This window comes from Babylonia areolata, chromosome 2 (genome assembly GCF_041734735.1).
Source record: "Babylonia areolata isolate BAREFJ2019XMU chromosome 2, ASM4173473v1, whole genome shotgun sequence".
Lineage (NCBI taxonomy): Eukaryota > Metazoa > Mollusca > Gastropoda > Neogastropoda > Buccinidae > Babylonia > Babylonia areolata.
The window spans coordinates 34,931,975-34,950,923 of NC_134877.1; the positions used below are offsets into that span (position 1 = coordinate 34,931,975).

At 38.0% G+C, this 18,949-nt stretch overlaps 1 protein-coding gene across 1 annotated transcript; it reads right to left on the reverse strand.

The window, feature by feature from the left end:
* Nucleotides 1-4,248: 4,248 nt before the first annotated feature.
* On the reverse strand, nucleotides 4,249-18,001 carry LOC143300603 (putative pre-mRNA-splicing factor ATP-dependent RNA helicase PRP1). The gene is made up of 13 exons (XM_076614387.1): nucleotides 17,849-18,001; nucleotides 16,194-16,309; nucleotides 14,442-14,590; nucleotides 13,674-13,864; nucleotides 11,122-11,323; nucleotides 10,461-10,637; nucleotides 9,805-10,059; nucleotides 9,002-9,260; nucleotides 8,286-8,477; nucleotides 7,572-7,694; nucleotides 6,923-7,113; nucleotides 5,899-6,068; nucleotides 4,249-5,189 (listed from the first exon to the last, which is right to left on the reverse strand). The coding sequence occupies exons 1-13, from the start codon at nucleotides 17,911-17,913 to the stop codon at nucleotides 5,072-5,074; spliced, it is 2,208 nt and encodes a 735-aa protein (XP_076470502.1). The 5' UTR covers nucleotides 17,914-18,001; the 3' UTR covers nucleotides 4,249-5,071.
* Between the last annotated feature and the right edge of the window lie 948 nt (nucleotides 18,002-18,949).

Sequence of the window (18,949 nt, forward strand, 5' to 3'; positions counted from 1 at the left end):
AATCGAGAGGCACTTATTCCATCAGGTCCATTTGTTTCTTTGACTGGAAAAGAGAGCACCAACTTTGTGGACTGTGAGAAGAGGTATCTTTGAGGAATCCCCTTGCTGAAGTTTGCTGTTACAGCACCAATTTCGTTGACTGCGAGAAGATGTATCTTAAGGGAATCCCCTTGTTGAGGTTTGCTGTTACAGAATGTTAAAGGAGAGGAAGGCAGAGTATACTTTTCTGTGGGTGATGCTTCATGAGATTTTGTTGACACAGCAATGTTTAAGAAATGGGTAAATGTGTCTTGTTTTGAAGAATTAACATGAGATTTATGAGTCATTTCATTAATTGCTTGCCACAGTGAGGAAGTTCCTCTACTGGTAGTTAACATTTTGTTGAAGTATGACTGTTTGGAAGCACAAATGAGATCTGATAGCTTCTTTGTTGGCTACTTTCTCTTTCAAGTTGTCTTTGTGTTTTAACAGACTCTGGCACAGATGTTCTAAAATTTCTTTCTCTTATTTCTTTGTTTCATGTTAAAGGCAATAGCATTCCTTCATTGCTTCTGAGATTTGTGGTGTGAGCCAGCCACAAAGATTGGGACATTAAACTTTTTTCCTTCAAAAAGGCTCATGTTTATCTATTATAGGAAGTAGTAAATCTTAGAATTTTTTAAAATTTTTATTATTATCAAAGTTCTTGAAAGATCTGTAGTTCATAGTTAAATGGCCTTTGCTTTGTGATTTAGGGGGCTTACAGAGCCAAGTGCAAACGATAACAGAATGGTCACTGATACTCTTGTACAAAACATTCAAATTAAAGGTTTATCAGTGTAGATGTGATCCAACATGGTAGAAGAAGTGGAAATAACTCTGGTCAGATATTCTACCAGTTGGTGAAAGCCATTGTGAGGGTTGACTGCCAGGCTGGTTAGGGTTGTACATGTGTAGTATTAATGTAGTAGTTAAAGGCACCAAGCAGCAAGGTGTTACAGTTACAAGAGTTAACTTGATCCATCATGTGTACAAAGTCATCAGGCTAGATATAAACATGTCAATGCAGGGTTTCTTTGTACATATACAAGAAGAATGGGAGGAGAGACACAGAATACTTTATTTCATTCCAGATGCACTCAGTCATTGTGGTCTCTAAATCAGTTCTCCTGCTGACAAACTGGGATAAACTATTGTGTATATATACTGCATCCAGTCTCACTGTGGTTAACTGCATCTAGACAAATTATATCATGGTTAGGGATTGACAGCATTTCGTTTGTCATTCAGGAATCAAGACGCATTTCAGCAAGTCCAAACATGTGGAGGTTGGGGGATCCATTCAGAAGTAATTATATAGGAGGTCCATTCAGAAGTGAATATATACTATCACATATTTTATTATACAAAAGGTAGACATTTAAGTGATAAATTCTTGCCCCCTTGGCTTGCTCAAAACATATGGCGTTTCCATTTGAATTTGACTTTTTTGTTTCCAGTGGAGTTGAAGATCATATACAGGCTGATGAATTGTCCAGGAGAGTTGCCTTAGGCCCCTGGTGGGGTGTAGGGGCAACACCCTGTTGTGGGGCCCAGGGGGGGCTTGGCGAAAACAAAATCAGTCATTTTTAAGAGGATTTCGGGGCCATCCCTGAATGCAAAAACAATAATTCAGTTTCTTCTCTGACCCCAAACTTTTTCCTCTGAAATCATCTGCTCTTCCACTGAAAATAGCGGAACCACTGAGAGTTCCTCAGTTTGGTTATAATCAGAAAAAAAACCCCAAAAAACAAACAGTATTACAAAGAGAACTGTTATATAATTAAACAGTACACAGGTGGAAAAGGCAAACCATCTTCACTCACTTGATCAAAGTTGCATTATCTTTGCTATGCGCAATGAGCATTATAGCAACTTCATAACAGCACATCTAATGACACCGTATCACAGTTAGGCAGGGTTTAGATAAGATAGTTGTCAGGTGTAATACAATAGATAAATAAATAAGAATATAAAAAAAAAAAGAAGTAAATGATAACTGTAACACCGCACTTTAAGCTACCAAAAGAAAGATCTTAAATATGACACAATGTACGTACGCAAGAAAGAATACAGTTGAAAAGTATTGCATACAAGCCACACTAAGTAAGTAAAATACTGTTCAGTTTACGCACTCCATGCACCGTTTTCAACAGCAGAGGAACTGGAGAGCATCTTTTCAAAGGTTTTCTTAGTGATCTTTCATAAATATCAAACAAGGAGAATCAGAAGAGTGTCTTTTCACAGGTCTGCGTTCAGTAATCATGCATTTTTTCCCTTTAAAAAAGAAAAATTAAGGTCTATATTTGTGTTTTGGGGTTTGAATCCTGGCAGCATCTGCTGGATTAAAAGAGATGGTTTTACTTTTTGATCAGCCATATCAACATATATGCAGACCTGCTAACTGAATTTTGTCTGCTAACTAGAACTTTCATTTTCTTCATTATCAGATATGTATGTTTACCAGATAAACACAATAAAGACTTGGCAAATCATTTCAGCGTTCAATGGTTTACAGAAACATGAACATTCTGAGCGTTCCCTCACTCCTGAAAACAGATTATGGCTGTTTAATTAAATGATCAATTAAACTGTCAAACACTTAAAGCCTAAAAACTGTCAAAACACAACAAGCCTGCTCATAGAAATGAGTAAATATGTGCCAAGTCACAACCTATCTCTAGCTCTGCTCAACACTCCCTGAGCAAGCACACATGCATGTGGCTTGTCTGCACACATAAACCATTCTTTTTTGTTCTGCGCTCTGCATCCACAAGCCTTTTGTTCATATAGGAAATTTTCTTCCTAAAATTGCGTTTAAGTAACATACATACCATGACTCCAGCGGGGGTCTGACATTCATGTCCTGTGCAAACTACTATCCGCCTATGCGGAGAAAACAAAAGTAGCTACGGCCGATAACCTCCCGGAAATAGGTAACCTCCCCTTCGCCCCCCTGACTAGCGCCCTCTTGGTTTTTTTTCTTTTCTTTTTTTTTTTTACATATCTTTGAAAGGCTGCAGATAACTACAGTATTTTGAAATACAGCTATACTGTCTTACAAGTTCATGATGTGAAATTCTCATATGATATGAATGACAAATCTTTCGCTTACTGTTGAATCAGAGACGCCTTGTAGAAAGCAAGGAGAGCAGAATGGTTTTGCATGGTTCTTTTGTTGAATCAAAGATACACTTTGAAGAGAGCACAATGATTATGTTTTGGCTTCTCTTTCTCTCTCCATTAAGCCACAGGAACATGTATTAAGTGCAGAATGACTATGTCTTCACTTTCATGTATGCCTGGAACATGAACCTTAGTGCGAGTGCATAATTAATTGCAGCTGTATCAGGATAGTGCTGATAATTTAATATTGTGTTCACATCTCACCATATGGCTCAGGAAATATAATGTAAATAACAACAAAGACTTGATACATAACTCATTCAAACTGAAGGGTGATATTCAGAAACAGATATTTTTCTCTTTTTTTTCTCTTTTTCTTTTCTTGATAAGGTTATAGGCCTGTAAAATAATGAAGAACTGGGTATCTGGAGTTTCCAGCAAGTTCTATCATTGTGTCAAGTCTGGTGCTACTGACTTTTAGTTCTGAAGGTCAAGGAGATGCTGGTGCAGTAATTCACAATTAACTAATACGCACAAAAAAGACCTAATGACTAATTTTGTTTCATCTACAGAAAAAAAGCACAGAGAGAGAGAGAAAGAGAGAGAGCCCAGTCTACTGCAAACAGGACATTTATGCAATAAATAAAAACAAAATATGCAACCAGAAGTTGCAGAATGATTCTACTGCCTTTTGTGGGAATTGAGAATGATAAATGTAGGTAAAATACTGCCACACTTTACAAGTATCAGACTGTGAAATTGCTGAAGAAAGACAACTGAAAACCAGACTATGTTGGTCTGGGGCAATCTAGGCCCTGTTGGGGTACAGTGGGGAAGAGGTTCAGAGAAGTGAAGTTTCCTGGAAGATTTTTATTTTTCAAGGCATGGGGCCTTTCTCTGGCTGATAACATCAGTGTATGTCAGAAACACAGGACAAAATTCAGGCCATTTATTCCAATTTTTTTTTCCAGAAAACTTTCCAGCAGAAAATTAAACAGCTGAAAATCCCTGAAGAGCAGAAAATTTCCCAGCCTGAACTATTTTTGTTTATGAACATTGAAGGAAGATAAAGCAGATCCACAAATACAGAACAAACGCAAGAAGTTTTGAATAGAACAAGGATTTTACTTCACATTTCAGTGATACTGACAACAGAAATCAAGCACGAGCTTCAAAGCAGAGTTAAAAATGCTATGTCCCAACCTGAATGAAAGAACATACACACACCCACACAACCCATGCAGAATCATTCATCCCCACAGTCTCCATCATCTAAAATGAATGAACCCAACATGTATGGCAATGTTCCGGACAACTACCGAGGCTGAAATTGCTTTCCAGTATGTTTGTAAATAGTTGTCCAATATGTGGTATTTCTCTGCATTATTTGTGGCGGTACGCCATGATTTAAGATGAAAGTGAGTCCACAGTGCTAGATGTAAAGATGCCCATCATGGGATGTCTACTTCCAGAGAAGAAGGCATCCCAAGAGAGGCAAAGGAACACAAACCATGGCATGGTGATAACATACCTTTTGAAAGACACATAACTGCACAAGGAAAAATGATGCCAGGCAAAACTCTTTGATACACAAACCAGTTTCATTAAAAAGTATCTGCACAGTTTTGCTAAAAATGGAAATCATGAATGCACCCCTTTTAGCAATCTGTAACTTCAATGGAATATGAATGCATGAACACCACAATTATCAGATTCTATGTCAATTTTTTCTCCACCACAAAAATAACATCTCCCTGGTTAATTTTTCTACAGCCTGATAACTGGATGCCTTTTCAGCATTCAGTGGAGAGCCACCTTGCACACTGTTCACTGACTGACACAGAGAGGTCTGGCAGTTACCACAGAGGTACAACTGATGATGTATGAACAAGCTGAAGCCACCAGTCTGGTCCCAGGTGTCACAGATCTACTGGTAATCGTCCATTCGATTCTGCAGTTTGGCTATGATTCTTTCCAGTACACGTCGAGCCTCACACATGGGGAAGTTGCTCATGTCATAGTACTGTGGTGCCATCTTCACCAGCCTGAAAAAAAACACAAAAAAACCCCCATTTAAAAAATTTTTTTTTGTGTGGCTGGGAATCTGTTTTTGTTTATTCCATTGTTTTGAACAACAGGGTGAGAAAAGAAGCTACATTTAGGAAAAAATGCATAATAATTTGGAATCAAATGTAAATCTGAAAGGACACTCTCGTTAAACTATTCATCATTCATTCACATTTTGCAGATCTTTGTTAAACAGTACATATTTTCATCCAGATGGTCACTTACCTTGATTTGATTTGTTTCTTTCAAAAAAATTAAAAAAAAAAAAAGTTTAAGGATTCTGTATGTGAATGTTATCATTTTCTTCTGTATGTGAATGTTATCATTTTCTTGTAATTTGTTTTTTGCTTTACTCTCCTGACAAAACCAAAACCAAAAAAAAAGCAAAAAACAAATCACAACGGAACAAAAGTATCTGATATTGGCCATATCTCCACAGAGATCAAACTTGAGCAAAAATGACATAGGTCAACTGTCCGAAAATTCTACGGGTCAGTTCCAATTTCAGTGAGTCAACAGAACTTCATTTCACACACCGCACGTGTGTCTATCAGCGTGTGTCTGTAAGCATGTCTCTGTGTGTGTACACTCTTTACATTGATGGACAAGGCAATGAGGGAATAACCACTGATCCAAAATGAATACACTCTCACACACACACACACACCAGTGTCTTCAGTGTCTTACCACTCCGGCTTGATGTCTGTGACTGTGCGGATGTAGTTCTTTGTGGTGAGCACAAACTCGTTGTACAGCACCCACTCTGGTTTGTGGTCCAGCACAGTGGAAGGATGAAGCTGCACCACTTGGTTGTCCTTCACTGTCAGGTAATGGCCCGTCCTTTCCAGGTGAGCCACCTACATTACACACACAACACTTATTGACTCCTACTTTCTCTTCCTTTTCTGCTTTCTCATTGCTATTGGCTATCAACTAACCAGTAACAACTATTGTCCCTTGGCATTTGCAAGCATTTTTGATAGGAAGAATGCTCCGGATACTGTTTCACAATATCATTTGAAGTGGTTCGACAATGTAGTGCTTGTGGAGGGAAAATACTTGGTGCTCTTGGGTTATTACAACAACAAAAAACAAAACAAAAAAAAGCAACAACAACAAAAAAAAACCCCCACAAAAAATAGCCACCCATATCATCTTACTGACTGTGTAAAGTGTTTTCTTTCTTTCAAGTGTTTTCCCGCAATCGTTATTAATGGCCAGTAGACCAAAAATAAAGTTGAGGTAAATATCAGCAGATGAAGACAAAGACTCATTTGGCAGAAACCAAACAATTATTTTTTTAATTAGTCTGATCGCAGTGCAATGAATTCAAAGATCTCAAATATGTAAAAAAAAAAAATAAAAAAAATAATAAAAAATTAATGGTAGAATTTGAAAAGGCACTTATTCATTTTCAGTCCAACAGTAGTGATTGTGGTTACTCAAGCACATATGTCTACAAGGACCATATCAATGTTAGACCTCTTTCTTCAACAAATTTAACTTCATTCAAAGATCCCTCACACACACACTGAAAGAATAATCTGTCACAATGTCAATAAAATAATAAAAATAAACACGACTAAAAAAGCACAGAGGCAAAACCTCCACACGGAAAGCAGATAAAGCACTCCTTAAATGAAGAACCTGTTGACAAGAGAAAAGAAAGAAATCACACCTGCAGCAAAACATACAGGTAAAATGACCATACCTGCATGAAGAACCCATTGACGAGAGCTTTGCGGATGTTGATGTAGTAGTCTCGAGATGTGAACTCTGTGGACGAGCGCCGCAGGTTGAATCGGTCCATGATGCGGGCCAGCTGCTGGCGCACATTGTCCGCAGACTTCAGGGAACGGTAGTTGACAAAGTTGTCATAGCACCACTGGGGATCCTCATGATCTGAACAACACAACAGCCACGTCATAAGCACTAGAGAAATAAACAGTCTGAAGAGAGAACTTCAGGGGTTGAGGAAGAGGGATAGGTTCCTAAACACACTGACAAATGTTTACATGTAATAACATGTCATAACCATTGGCTCTAAAGCCGACTCTAGTCCATGTTGGTTATACCAGAATCTGCACCAGTGGGTCACAGTATAGTATGTGTAATAAAGCAGTATCTGTAAGTTTATGTTTACCTGATAGAGATCACATTCATTAGTTCTTCTCCATTTTTACTCATTATACTGTGTAATACATGTGTATGTACTGGCCAACGACCAGACATTTAAACTATCCACCAGAAACATTTCCAACTTACATTTAACAAATAAAATAAAAAATTTAAAAATATATAAAAGAAGAAAAAGAAACAGACAATGATGAAGCATGATGACAACTGAGAACTGCACTTACTCTGCTTGAAAGCGTGGTAGACGTTAAGCAGAGTCAGATGGTCCCCGTCAATGTGGGCAAACCTCATCTTGGCCTCATCGGCTGCTTTCTTGGCCTCAGTGGGTCGCACAAAGCACTGTGGCACTAAACACGTGTGGGTGGGGGGCCCCGCGTCCCCGGCCCGTTAGCATCACCTCATCTGATAAACATTGCCTCTCAATGACACTAAAGGGCTCATGCAATGGCACTGCACCCTGCACTAGCAGCTAACAGCACAAACAAAACATGCGTCACGGACATTCCCATAAAGAGTTGCCCTTCCACGAGTTTAATCATCTGGACACCTACTTCTATGGAAGCAGAAAAAAAAAAAAATCAATAAGATACAGACTCAGAATATGAACTATTCTTTTTTAGTTTTCCCATCCCTGAATCAAAAATGCCTGATACTGACATGGAGTAAGAGCTCTTCTTACCATGCCTAATCAATTAAAACATATCAAGGAATAGAGAAACAGAAAAGACGATAAATATCTTTAGCGTAGACAGAGAGAGAGAGAGAGAGACACACACAGAGACAGAAGTGGACAAAATGCAATATTTTTAACTCTGGACTTTAAAGGAACTTTTTTTCGTCATCACTATTATTCCAGATTGGACATTTGAAGAGAAGTAACGGAACACATGTCCTTGATCACCCAATCATGGCTCTCATCATAATAGACATAGGTCTACCTGACAGCATGGAGGTGATGGACAGGATCTCGTTGCTACAGTTGGAATCGCAGGATGCAATCACCATCTTGGCCAGCTGAGGATCCAGAGGGAACTCAGCCATCATGGACCCCAACTCTGTCAACTCTCCATCGTCATCCAGACCAGCCAGGTAATTCAGCAATTCCAGGGCTCGCATCAACGTCTCAGGTGCTAAACACAGAAACAGGATATTTATGATTAGGTGACCTTCATGCTTATACATGAACGACTGATACATGCAAATCCGCCTAACTATATTCCCTGAAAAATTTTAAGTTTTATAATATGAAGTCCTTCCAATGACTTGCTTTCATTTTAATGTAAACAAACACACGAAACTATCATGTTTCTAATCTGCTCGACAGAAAAAAACCTACATACCTGATAAAGTGAAACAATCATTCTCTTCTCAGCATGAATGGACTAAGCATAAATCAGTATCATGTCAAACAACAGCATATAAACTTGTTCATGATTTAGAGTTAAACATTTTTTTGACAAAAGAAAACAGTCTTTCACAAACACATATAACCTGTGAAAAAATCACCCTCAAGAAAAGTTTTGATGTCAAAAAGTATACTGGTTAATCCACAAATACAATTATTCAGCCAATCTGTCTCCAGCAACCAAGCAACTGTCACAAAATAGATGTCCACTGCCTTACAGCAAGCTGCAGGACTTCATGCAAATCTCACCAGGAGGGTCCATAAAGTCAAAGTGGACCAGATCATCAATGCCCAGTTTCTTCAGCTGCAGAACCACAGAGCCCAGATTGGAACGCAGGATCTCAGGGTAGGTGTTCTCCTGCATCTCCTGCATGTAAGCTTTCTCTGTGTACAGGCGGAAACACTTCCCTGGCCGTGTACGGCCGGCACGACCAGCACGCTGCTGGGCACTGGCTTTGGAAATGGCCGTTACCAGAAGGGATTCCACTCGAATGCGAGGGTTGTACACCTATGGAGAAACAAACCATTCACTGGATTTGTTGATTAATCAACCTAATTAAGCACTGACAAATAGGAGGGACATAAAATACAATAAAAAGAAACAAAATACGAAAAACAGACAAACTGAGAAATGGCAGATTATCCACCCAGCATCTGAAAATAACAGTAACTGCATTTTTATTGTAACATTAATTTGCTGTCGCATTCAAGCAAAACGAATCACATATTCCAATGAATGCCAACAGAGTAAAAATCAGAATAATTGTCACAATCAAGTAAAATGGATCATTTGTTCCAATGCATCTCCAAAAGAGTATAAATCAGAATAATCATTCCCATTTATCAAAACAGCGTATTTGTTGAAATTCTCAATTTTGTGACTAAGATTTTACAGCATATTATTATACTGGTAGAATTTGCCTGTCGCTTGTCAACTTTTTTTCTTTTTGGCTTATCATCTTAAACTATTTCTTAAAAAATTGTTTTATTAATGCATGTTTCTTGCTTTATAAGCCTCAAAAGGGACAGCATTACCATTTTATCATCCAAACCTTTTGTTTTGCAAAGCCAGGATCAATCACAAACACAACACCGTCGATGGTCAATGATGTCTCTGCAATGTTTGTGGACACCACTACTTTTCGTCCCACAGCACCATTGGGTTTTGGGGGTGGAGCAGGCTCAAAGATACGTTGTTGAAGGTTGGGAGGCAGTGTGGAGTACAGTGGTATGCATTTCAGGTCGCCAATCTCTGGCCCCAGGTTCTCCACCTCCCGTGCTATCCGCTTGCAAGCCTCATCAATTTCCTGTCAGCAGTCAAAGGATGATTGTACAACCTTTCACAATAAAGCTACATTATATATATATATATATATATATATATAAAAATAGCAGTGTGTGTGCTTTTGCACATCTTGCACAAGGAAAAGAACCTGAAAATCTCTAATGCATGAAAGCAAATACATCCCTATGTGCATACACTTATGAAAAAGCATGCAGGCAAATGCTCACAATTCCATAAGTGCATGTCTATTCCCATCTGTGCGTTAAAGAGTCATTTCAGCTGAACCAGCCAAAAAAAAGCTCAATTCTCAGTCCTTCAAGAGCTTACTCCAAATGACAGCATCTCTGTTTTTTTTTCATTTCCACAACAAAAGAATGACAAATTCTATCACAGCAAGCATTAAATATTTCTTTGTGATCTTACCTCTTGTCCAGTGAGAAAAAGAAGAATATCACCAGCATCAGTCTCACACATGTGGATCTGCAGAACAGTCCTGATAGCTGCCTCTAAATAGTCACGTTCTGGTTCTGGGGTGTAAAAAATCTCCACAGGGTGGGTTCGACCAGGCACACTCATCAGTGGAGCATTGTCAAAGTATTGCTGTCAGAAAAACAACAACAAAGTTCAAACACTGTATGGGCCATGTAACAAGCTTCACAAAAAATTATTAAAAAAAACAACAAAAAACACCTTGATATTCTATAAGCTTTCAGATACCCTGAGGAATAACAAAATTATTTATGATCTATTATACCAAGATGATTTTCAAATTTATTTATAATTTATCAACACTTAAAAAAAATAAATAAAAAAAACAGGGGGGGAGGGGGCAGGGGGGAGTGTTATGTGGATGGGGTGTGCATGTATGGGGGCCTGGAAAAAAAAAAACTTAAAATTTTATAAGCTTTCAGATACCACGAGGAATAACAAAATTATTTATCATCTATTATACCCAAATGATTCGCAAATTTATCTACATCAACACTTTAAAAAAATTTTTTAAAGGGGGGTGGGTGGAATGGGGAGTGTATTGGGGGCTGAAATATTGTAATTTTGTACTGTTCACACAATGAAAAAAAATTACCTGGAATTTTCCAGCATCCAGAGTAGCGCTCATGACAACAATCTTCAATTCAGAATGCTGCTTTGCAATTTCCTTCAACAGACCCATCAAGATGTCAGTAGCCAGTGTGCGCTCATGAGCCTCGTCAAGCAAAACCATGCCATAGGATTCCAACAGGGGGTCAGACATACCCTCTCGCAACAACATTCCGTCTGTCATGTACCTGCAACAACAGCAGTTCTTAACATAAGCATTTTGTGTGCCAATGCTCAAATCTAGAGATATAAAATGTTCATACAAAGAATCAAGAGAGGCAAGGCCTTCAAGACTCACTTGCGATACATGCTTAAAAATTAAATTATAAAATGATATAATTCTTTCCTGTTAAAATGTGTTCTGAATTTGATATTATCAAGCTTCAGGATAAGGGGGAAAAAAAAGAAAAAAAAAAAGCAGATTCAAACCAAGCATGTTTGGATCAAAAGTAGACTTACTCAAACCACTAATGCGCTTCTGCCAATGGAGTCCAAAAGTTAATATTCAAAGATTTCTTTTAGCCCAACAATTTTTTTAGCCTGATAAATCAATTATGGTATTTGAGGTGATAATACTGTTTAAATCACACTGCTTTGGTATATCCAAGGCATTTGAGAAATTCTTTGAGTCCGCGTCAAAGGAGACATTGCCATCACCTCCTGCATACTGCAACATGTAGCCGTTTTCTCCAGATCTGCAGAAATCATTTTCGACAGGCTCAGTTACCAGCAGAAACTACAACAAGGTCCATTCAATTTCTCTTTTATGTATATTCTAGTTTATTCAGTATCCAATTTGAAATATTTATATGCAGTTAACATGTCCATGATGTATTTCATGTAGTTAAAGTCACTGTATGTGTTCTTATCAGAATTTGTATTTTTCTTATAACTGCGAACTAGACAAAAATGAGGTTATGCTATCTTCAAACCCAAACACTTTCTGGGTCCAGATCCTCAACGAAATAAAAGCTTAAATTCAGAAGACTAACAACCAAGTATTGTTACGACTGTGAAAGTCCCCCCCTCCCTTCCCCACTATTTTAAATCCAAATATGTTACTGGCAGACTAAACAATTTCAAGAGAAAATGACAATGTTAAAGTTTACCATGGACAGGCACATACACACAGACAATCAAACACCTGGTTATCAATAATAATAATAAAATGCAGGCTTATATAGCACTGTGCCCCCATCTCAGATGGGGCTCACCGCACTTTACAATAAAATATACAAATTTAAGATTAAGTGTCGTAAAATATATACAAAGTCAACACAGTTTCACATGACATTGACTAAAATATACATATGCAGGACTAAGTGACATAAAAATTTTTAAAAAATTTATATCGACACAGGCGGCATCACAGTCTCAAATCACACAGGTGCAAATCACAGCAAAACAAAGCACATGAGATTCACCATTGTCAAAAATAAAAACCAGGAAACCAGGTATCATGAAAAACACACCAAAATCATCACAGCAGATTCACCATTGTCAAAAATAAAAACCAGGAAACCAGGCATCACGAAAAACACACCAAAATCATCACAGATGCATACAGATCAACATCAAGAGCACATCCAGCAACAAAAATCACAGCAAGCATATGCAGATGGAAAAAATTCAGTGAGAGAAATACAGTTTGAAAAGATATGTTTTGAGTGCTCTCTTGAATGCAGGTGTTGGGGTGTAACGGAGGTGTGAGGGCAGAGAATTCCACTGTTTAGGTGCAGCAAAAGAAAAGGAATGTTCACCGTAAATTTTAGCACGAATCTTTGGAATGGGCAGTGTGCGCTTGTCATTTGAAGAACGGAGTTGTCTAGTTGGTGAATAGACAGAAAGCAGATCTGAAAGATAGACAAGACAAGAATCAGTGAAGAAACTGTGACAAAGGACTGAGAGTTTGTATTGTATTTGTGCTTGAATGGGGAGCCAATGAAAGGAAGCGAGTATGGGAGTGATGTGTTGACGTTTGATTTGTGCAACAGAGTTTTGAACTTTTTAAAAATTGTCAACAGTGTCCGGGGCAGCCAGCAAGAAGAGGATTTCCATAATCTAATCTAGATAGAAAAAAAGTTCAAACCAAATTCTTTGTGGTTTCTGTGGTTAAATATTGCCAAATGGAGCTGATTTGTCAGAGTGCTGCATATGCTGATCTACTAAAGTGGTTGATGTGTATGTCAAGAGTCATGTCATCAGAAAGCACGTAACCTAAATTGCGTGCAGATGCTGAGAAAGTTATGTCTGAGGTCCCTACCAGAATACATGAAGACTTAGGCAAGTAAGAAACTGAGCGCTATGAGTGAATGAGAAGTGCCTCTATCTTATTATCATTTAGTTTGAGTTTGTGATCTGTCATCTATGATTTGACATCTGTGATGCATGACTGTAAAGTCTGTATGGTTTGACCAATTTCTGTAGGGTGACATGCTCAATAAAGCTGTGTGTCATCTGCCACTTTATTTACACAAGCGAGTAAAAAAATCAATGTGAGACTGACATTAGAAATCTGCCAAGTACTTGATCACTCACTTGAGGACAGTCTTGGCTGATGTGCAGTCTTCAAAACGGATGCTGTAGCCCACTTCTTGCCCTAGGCAGACATCCATCTCTTCTGCCACACGCTGGGCCACTGACATAGCTGCCACTCGACGGGGCTGGGTGCAAGCTACAGCCTTCTTTGGGTACCGGGCTCTCACCCATTCCAGACACCACTGAGGAATCTACAATCACAAAAGCAACCAAAAAACTAAAAAATTTTTGGATAGGATCACTCAGACTCAACTATCTTGTGGAACACAAGCAGTCATGAAAAAACAAAAACCAACCCAATAATAATACAGGGAAAAAAGGAAATTTTCTCCATCTTAAAATTTAGTGGTTGGAAAATGTATCAATCAGTTTACTTTTTGACTTCATTGATATTTCCACCTTATAAAAACTAAAATAACAACAAGTAATTTCTTTAGCAAACACTTTATGTGCAATGATACTTTAAGTTTCCCTCTGTGCACCTGAACTCATTCCTTCCTCTCCTAACATCCTTCATTAGGCTTTATCTCTGGAAAGAAACCCAGAATAAAATAATTACAAGAGAGGAAAAGGGGAGCTGAAGTCACACACTGCCAGCATTTTCTACCCATCCACTTGACTTTGAGTAGTGGTCTGTTGTAACAAAATAAAGTTGACAGATATATTTTATCTGACAATATTGTGCAGCAAACATTTTATCTGACACAATGATGAGTAGCACTAGCAGTAGCACTATGTTTTCAGGTGACACAATATTCTGCAGCTCACCTGTGTGGTTTTCCCAGACCCTGTTTCTCCCACCAGCACAATGATCTGATGCTTGGATACCATGTCCAGGAACTGGGTCTTGTATTCCCACACTGGTAGCTGACTTCGTTTGTTAAACAGTTCATAGTAACGTGGGGTGAATGGCAAACCTGGGAAACAAAAAACAATGATGTACCATACAATCTTCTCCAAAATCTTCCAGAAAGAAGAGCAAAAACAGCTCAGAACGATTTTTCTCATCTCTTACTTTTACCTCATGAACTGATGAAGTGATATTCTTCAAAATAAAACAATGAAAAGATTTTCTTTGTTATATTCTTTCTGTAATGTCAGACAAATCGGAAGATTCGACATCTAATCTGAAATTGATCTTGCCAATCAGTAAGAATTATAAATTTACAGCATAGCCAACAGCAATACCTCTGTGAATTTAAACCTGGAATAAAACAACACACACACACACATATATATATATCATTATATGTGTATATATATATATATATATATATATATATATATATATATATATATTACACAACATAAAACATAGAACAGCTAAATCATTAAATCAACTAATACTAATTACTACAGTAATAGTATCATAAAATAATAATATACAGGGCTTCCTATAGTTGGTTTGCTCGAGAGTCCACAGTTCTCTCAGCCATTATTAGGAGTCCTCATGTGGTTCAAAGAAGTCCAATCAATTGCAGGTCAAAAAAGCTTGCTTTCATCCAAACACATCACAATCAGTTCAAACAAGCACACTGAGTGAAAGAGAGAGATAAACACAAAACCACTTACACAAAAGCACACACTCACTGAGTCACTCACACACACACACGCTCTCTCTCACTCACTCAGAATCAGATAAAGATACAGACAGATACACACACACACACACAAAGACACACACACACACACAGTGAGAGTAACTCACTCCCACACACACAAAGAGTGAGAAAAAAATGAGATGTAAACTAAGGAAAAGGAAAAGCTGTATAACTACAATGGCGATTTTAGAAAGTTTGTTGATCCCATCACAAACGCATTCCATTCCCCCCGAGTTGGATGATGACCTGATTGCGAATTTCATACTAGTTCTGCACTTTATTACATGTGCTGCTTCATCACACTGCAGCCATTTAATTTTTTTCTCCCATGAACGTTCATAAGTGCAGCTTTTCTTCATCTGTGATTTGTCCTTTTCAAAATGGCTAATCGATGTCAACTGATTTAGAAGCAGCCTTTTTGTCTCGTTTGCGTTTTGGAGCATCAAGTCATGATTGAAGACATATTCTGATTTCGAAGAATACTCGACAAACCTCATGAGCATACCAGAAACTGGCAACAGTTTCCCATAAGGGAGGTAAGACGAAAGTAATATTTTGCAGCAGTAGTGACACCACAAAGATGTGATGCTAACAGAAAATTCATGAAACAAGAAGCGAGTGCTGTTTGAATGAGCTCATTCACATAACCATCACTACCGATTATATAGTGTGTCCCGTGGACTCCAAAACCGAAAGTACAGCATGTCCTTTCATTTTATAGAGTCAGAGATGCACATATGTGCATTAATACCCGTAATGCAAATAAACTTCTACAAAACAGGCAATCACCCATCTATTTACTTTCAAAATGACCAACAAAAATGAACATTCTGGATTTTTTTTTTTAAATTACATATTACAACATTTTTTTCTCTCTCTTTTTTAAAGTACTTTCACTATTTTGGTTAGTGATACAAACCTGTAAATGGATTCATCTGAAGGGTTGGTCTTGGGATGTTGAATTCTTCAAATACAGATTTGGGTTTGCTTTCTTTCTCATCCTTGTATCTGTCTCTTCTGTCATCATCTCGATCCCTTTAGGTGAACAGAGAAGATAAAAGTTATATAAAGATTACAAATATTACAATAAAATAAAATAAGTCTAATTACATTACAAAAATGGTAAATAAAACAAAAGGTAGTTAAAATTTAGGTAACAGAGACAGATGTCAGAGGAACTTATGCTGGCAAAGCTAATTAGCACATACTACATTGACACTATTACATTATTAACAAAGAGTAAGGCAGACAAGTGTAATGCACGTTAATACTACAAAATTACTATGATGAGGCAGATCAGGCTATAGGTCATGATGCTTGCAAACAATGAAACATTCTGAGCTTTCAGTTTCACTAAAACTAAAAAATGCATAACGCCTACATCAAACACAGCGATGACATGATGTAAGTGTTTGTGCTGACAGCTTCATACAACAATCTTACATTAGTTACAAAGCTTTAGGAAATCCCAGTTCTTATAAATTGTTACTGTGCTCTTCTAACCAGTATGTTGTGTTCTTTTTGTGCTGTCTCTATGTGCACACCACATCCTCATGTTATAGTCACTCAAAATCAACAATGTTTATGCACATCCAATTAAAAGGTTCATCTGCAAATATATATAAATACATATGTACATAATGCTTTCAGTTTCACTATGAAACTTTCACTGTTGCATTTGAAACAAAAGTCTATATCTATATGTATCTATGCTGGAGTATACAGTTTCAGTTTCAGTAGCTCAAGGAGGCGTCATTGCGTTCGGACAAACCATATACGCTACACCACATCTGCCAAGCAGATGCCTGACCAGCAGCGTAACAGTGAGTATACAGTGAGTATACAGTGAGTAATTAATGAACTGGTTCTCTGTCAAAAGCACAAGTATCACATTTTATGAAAGGAACTTATTCTGTTACATGTACCTCGGACAGTACATTTTACAATGGGAGCTTCTTGTTTTACCTCCAAACTTACAATTACCTTGATATACCTATTACCCATTGGTATCAGGCGTTGAAGTTGGGACTGGGTTTTAAACTACTGGTTACATGGGTACACAAATCAGGCTGATCCCTATTTTTACGAAACACTGATATTTAGTCTTTCCATAAAAGAAACTTCAAATTCTGTTGACAATACAGATATTTTTGATAAACTCATCACTATTTCAGTATTTGTATTATTTTACCAAATTTTCGATGGATTCGGCCTACCGCGTGCATACTTGCTAATATGCATATCGGGAAATGATCTCATCCGACACACGCGGGTTTGACACTGCAAATTATCAAACACAGACGAACATCGAGCCAGACATATATGAATAAACTCATATTAATCATAAATAAACTACGATGACAAACAAGAGACACTGCTGGTGGATGGCACGTGGCTCTAATGAAAAAATATACAGAAATTCACATCAGAACAAAACGTCAAGACGTTGGGACCACGATTCTGTGGGGACGCACATTATCTCATTATGCTAAGATCTCACTTCATCATGCGGAAACGCACGCCGCAACTAAAAGTTATAACCCAATGCCTTCGGGCAATAAATGTGCTGCTTACCTGTTCCTTTTGCCGGAACTTGAATCACCTACGTCCAGTCTTCTCTTCGACATGTCGTATTGCATCGAAAAGGTTAGCCGCTCCGAGAGGATCTGAACTGAACCTTGGACAAACCTATCAGACAGTCGATCGATAGAGTGCGCTTGTAGGGCATGCTGGGATACCCGGGTCTACTTGTCCTGTGGTAAAAAGACTTTTCACTATAAAAAAGGTAGCTCTTCATTTTTGTTGGTTTAATGGATTGCGTGCACATATACAGACAATTTAAACAAAGGAACGAAGGATAAGACATCAGTCACATTGCACATTGCTGTCTTGTATGACACGATTGTTTGCATTGATAGCAGATGATACATCAATAGTAGTAATGTTGCTTTATAAAAATCCCTTGTTCACATGCCCACATTCACTGCTTTTGAAAATAAACACAAGGAATGTTTCAGCAGGATTTTGAACGTGATCGATTTTGTGTGAGTGTCAGTGAACTTTGAAGTGAAATAAAATAGTTACTAACTCAAGATATATTCAAATAATGCAGTGTTAGTATACACACACACACACACACACACACACACACACACACACACACACACACACACACACACACACACACACACACACACACACACACACACACACATATCATAATGCAGTTTCACATACTGAGACTTTTATTATTTTTTATTGTAAACCACAGGGAAGAGAATGCTGCCTACAAAGTCACAACCGGATGGAAGTTGAAGCTGTGACACTGACATGCTCTGCAGTGGCCATCATCTGTCCATATGCCTGGAAACCAACATGCCATGATTCTAACAGACTCAATGAACCTCATACAGAAAATTGAAAGTGGAATGGGAAGCCCAGAGTGGCATGAGGCAACTAGTGTGCAACTTTCAGATTCAAAAACTGACATGGTCATGCTGCCCGGAAAATGAGCGAGCTGACATGCAACAACAACGATCGAGCAGCCTACATTAGAAAAATCGGAAATTCTCATGAGAAAAGTCAAAGAATACCGTGGCCAAAAAGAACAGGTACCAGGCCCGGATCACACCGGCCATCGATTGCTTCAAAGAAAGAAGGTAGAGAGAGAGGGAG

Bases quoted from the DNA above. Each gene is read 5' to 3' on its own strand.
- LOC143300603 (XM_076614387.1), bottom strand. From the start codon at position 17,913: ATGCAATACGACATGTCGAAGAGAAGACTGGACGTAGGTGATTCAAGT. The intron at 16,310-17,848 runs GTAAGCAGCACA...GTTCACCTAAAG, and splicing joins AGTTCCGGCAAAAGGAACAG to GGATCGAGATGATGACAGAA. The intron at 8,478-9,001 runs GTGAGATTTGCA...TTCTGTGTTTAG, and splicing joins TGACTTTATGGACCCTCCTG to CACCTGAGACGTTGATGCGA.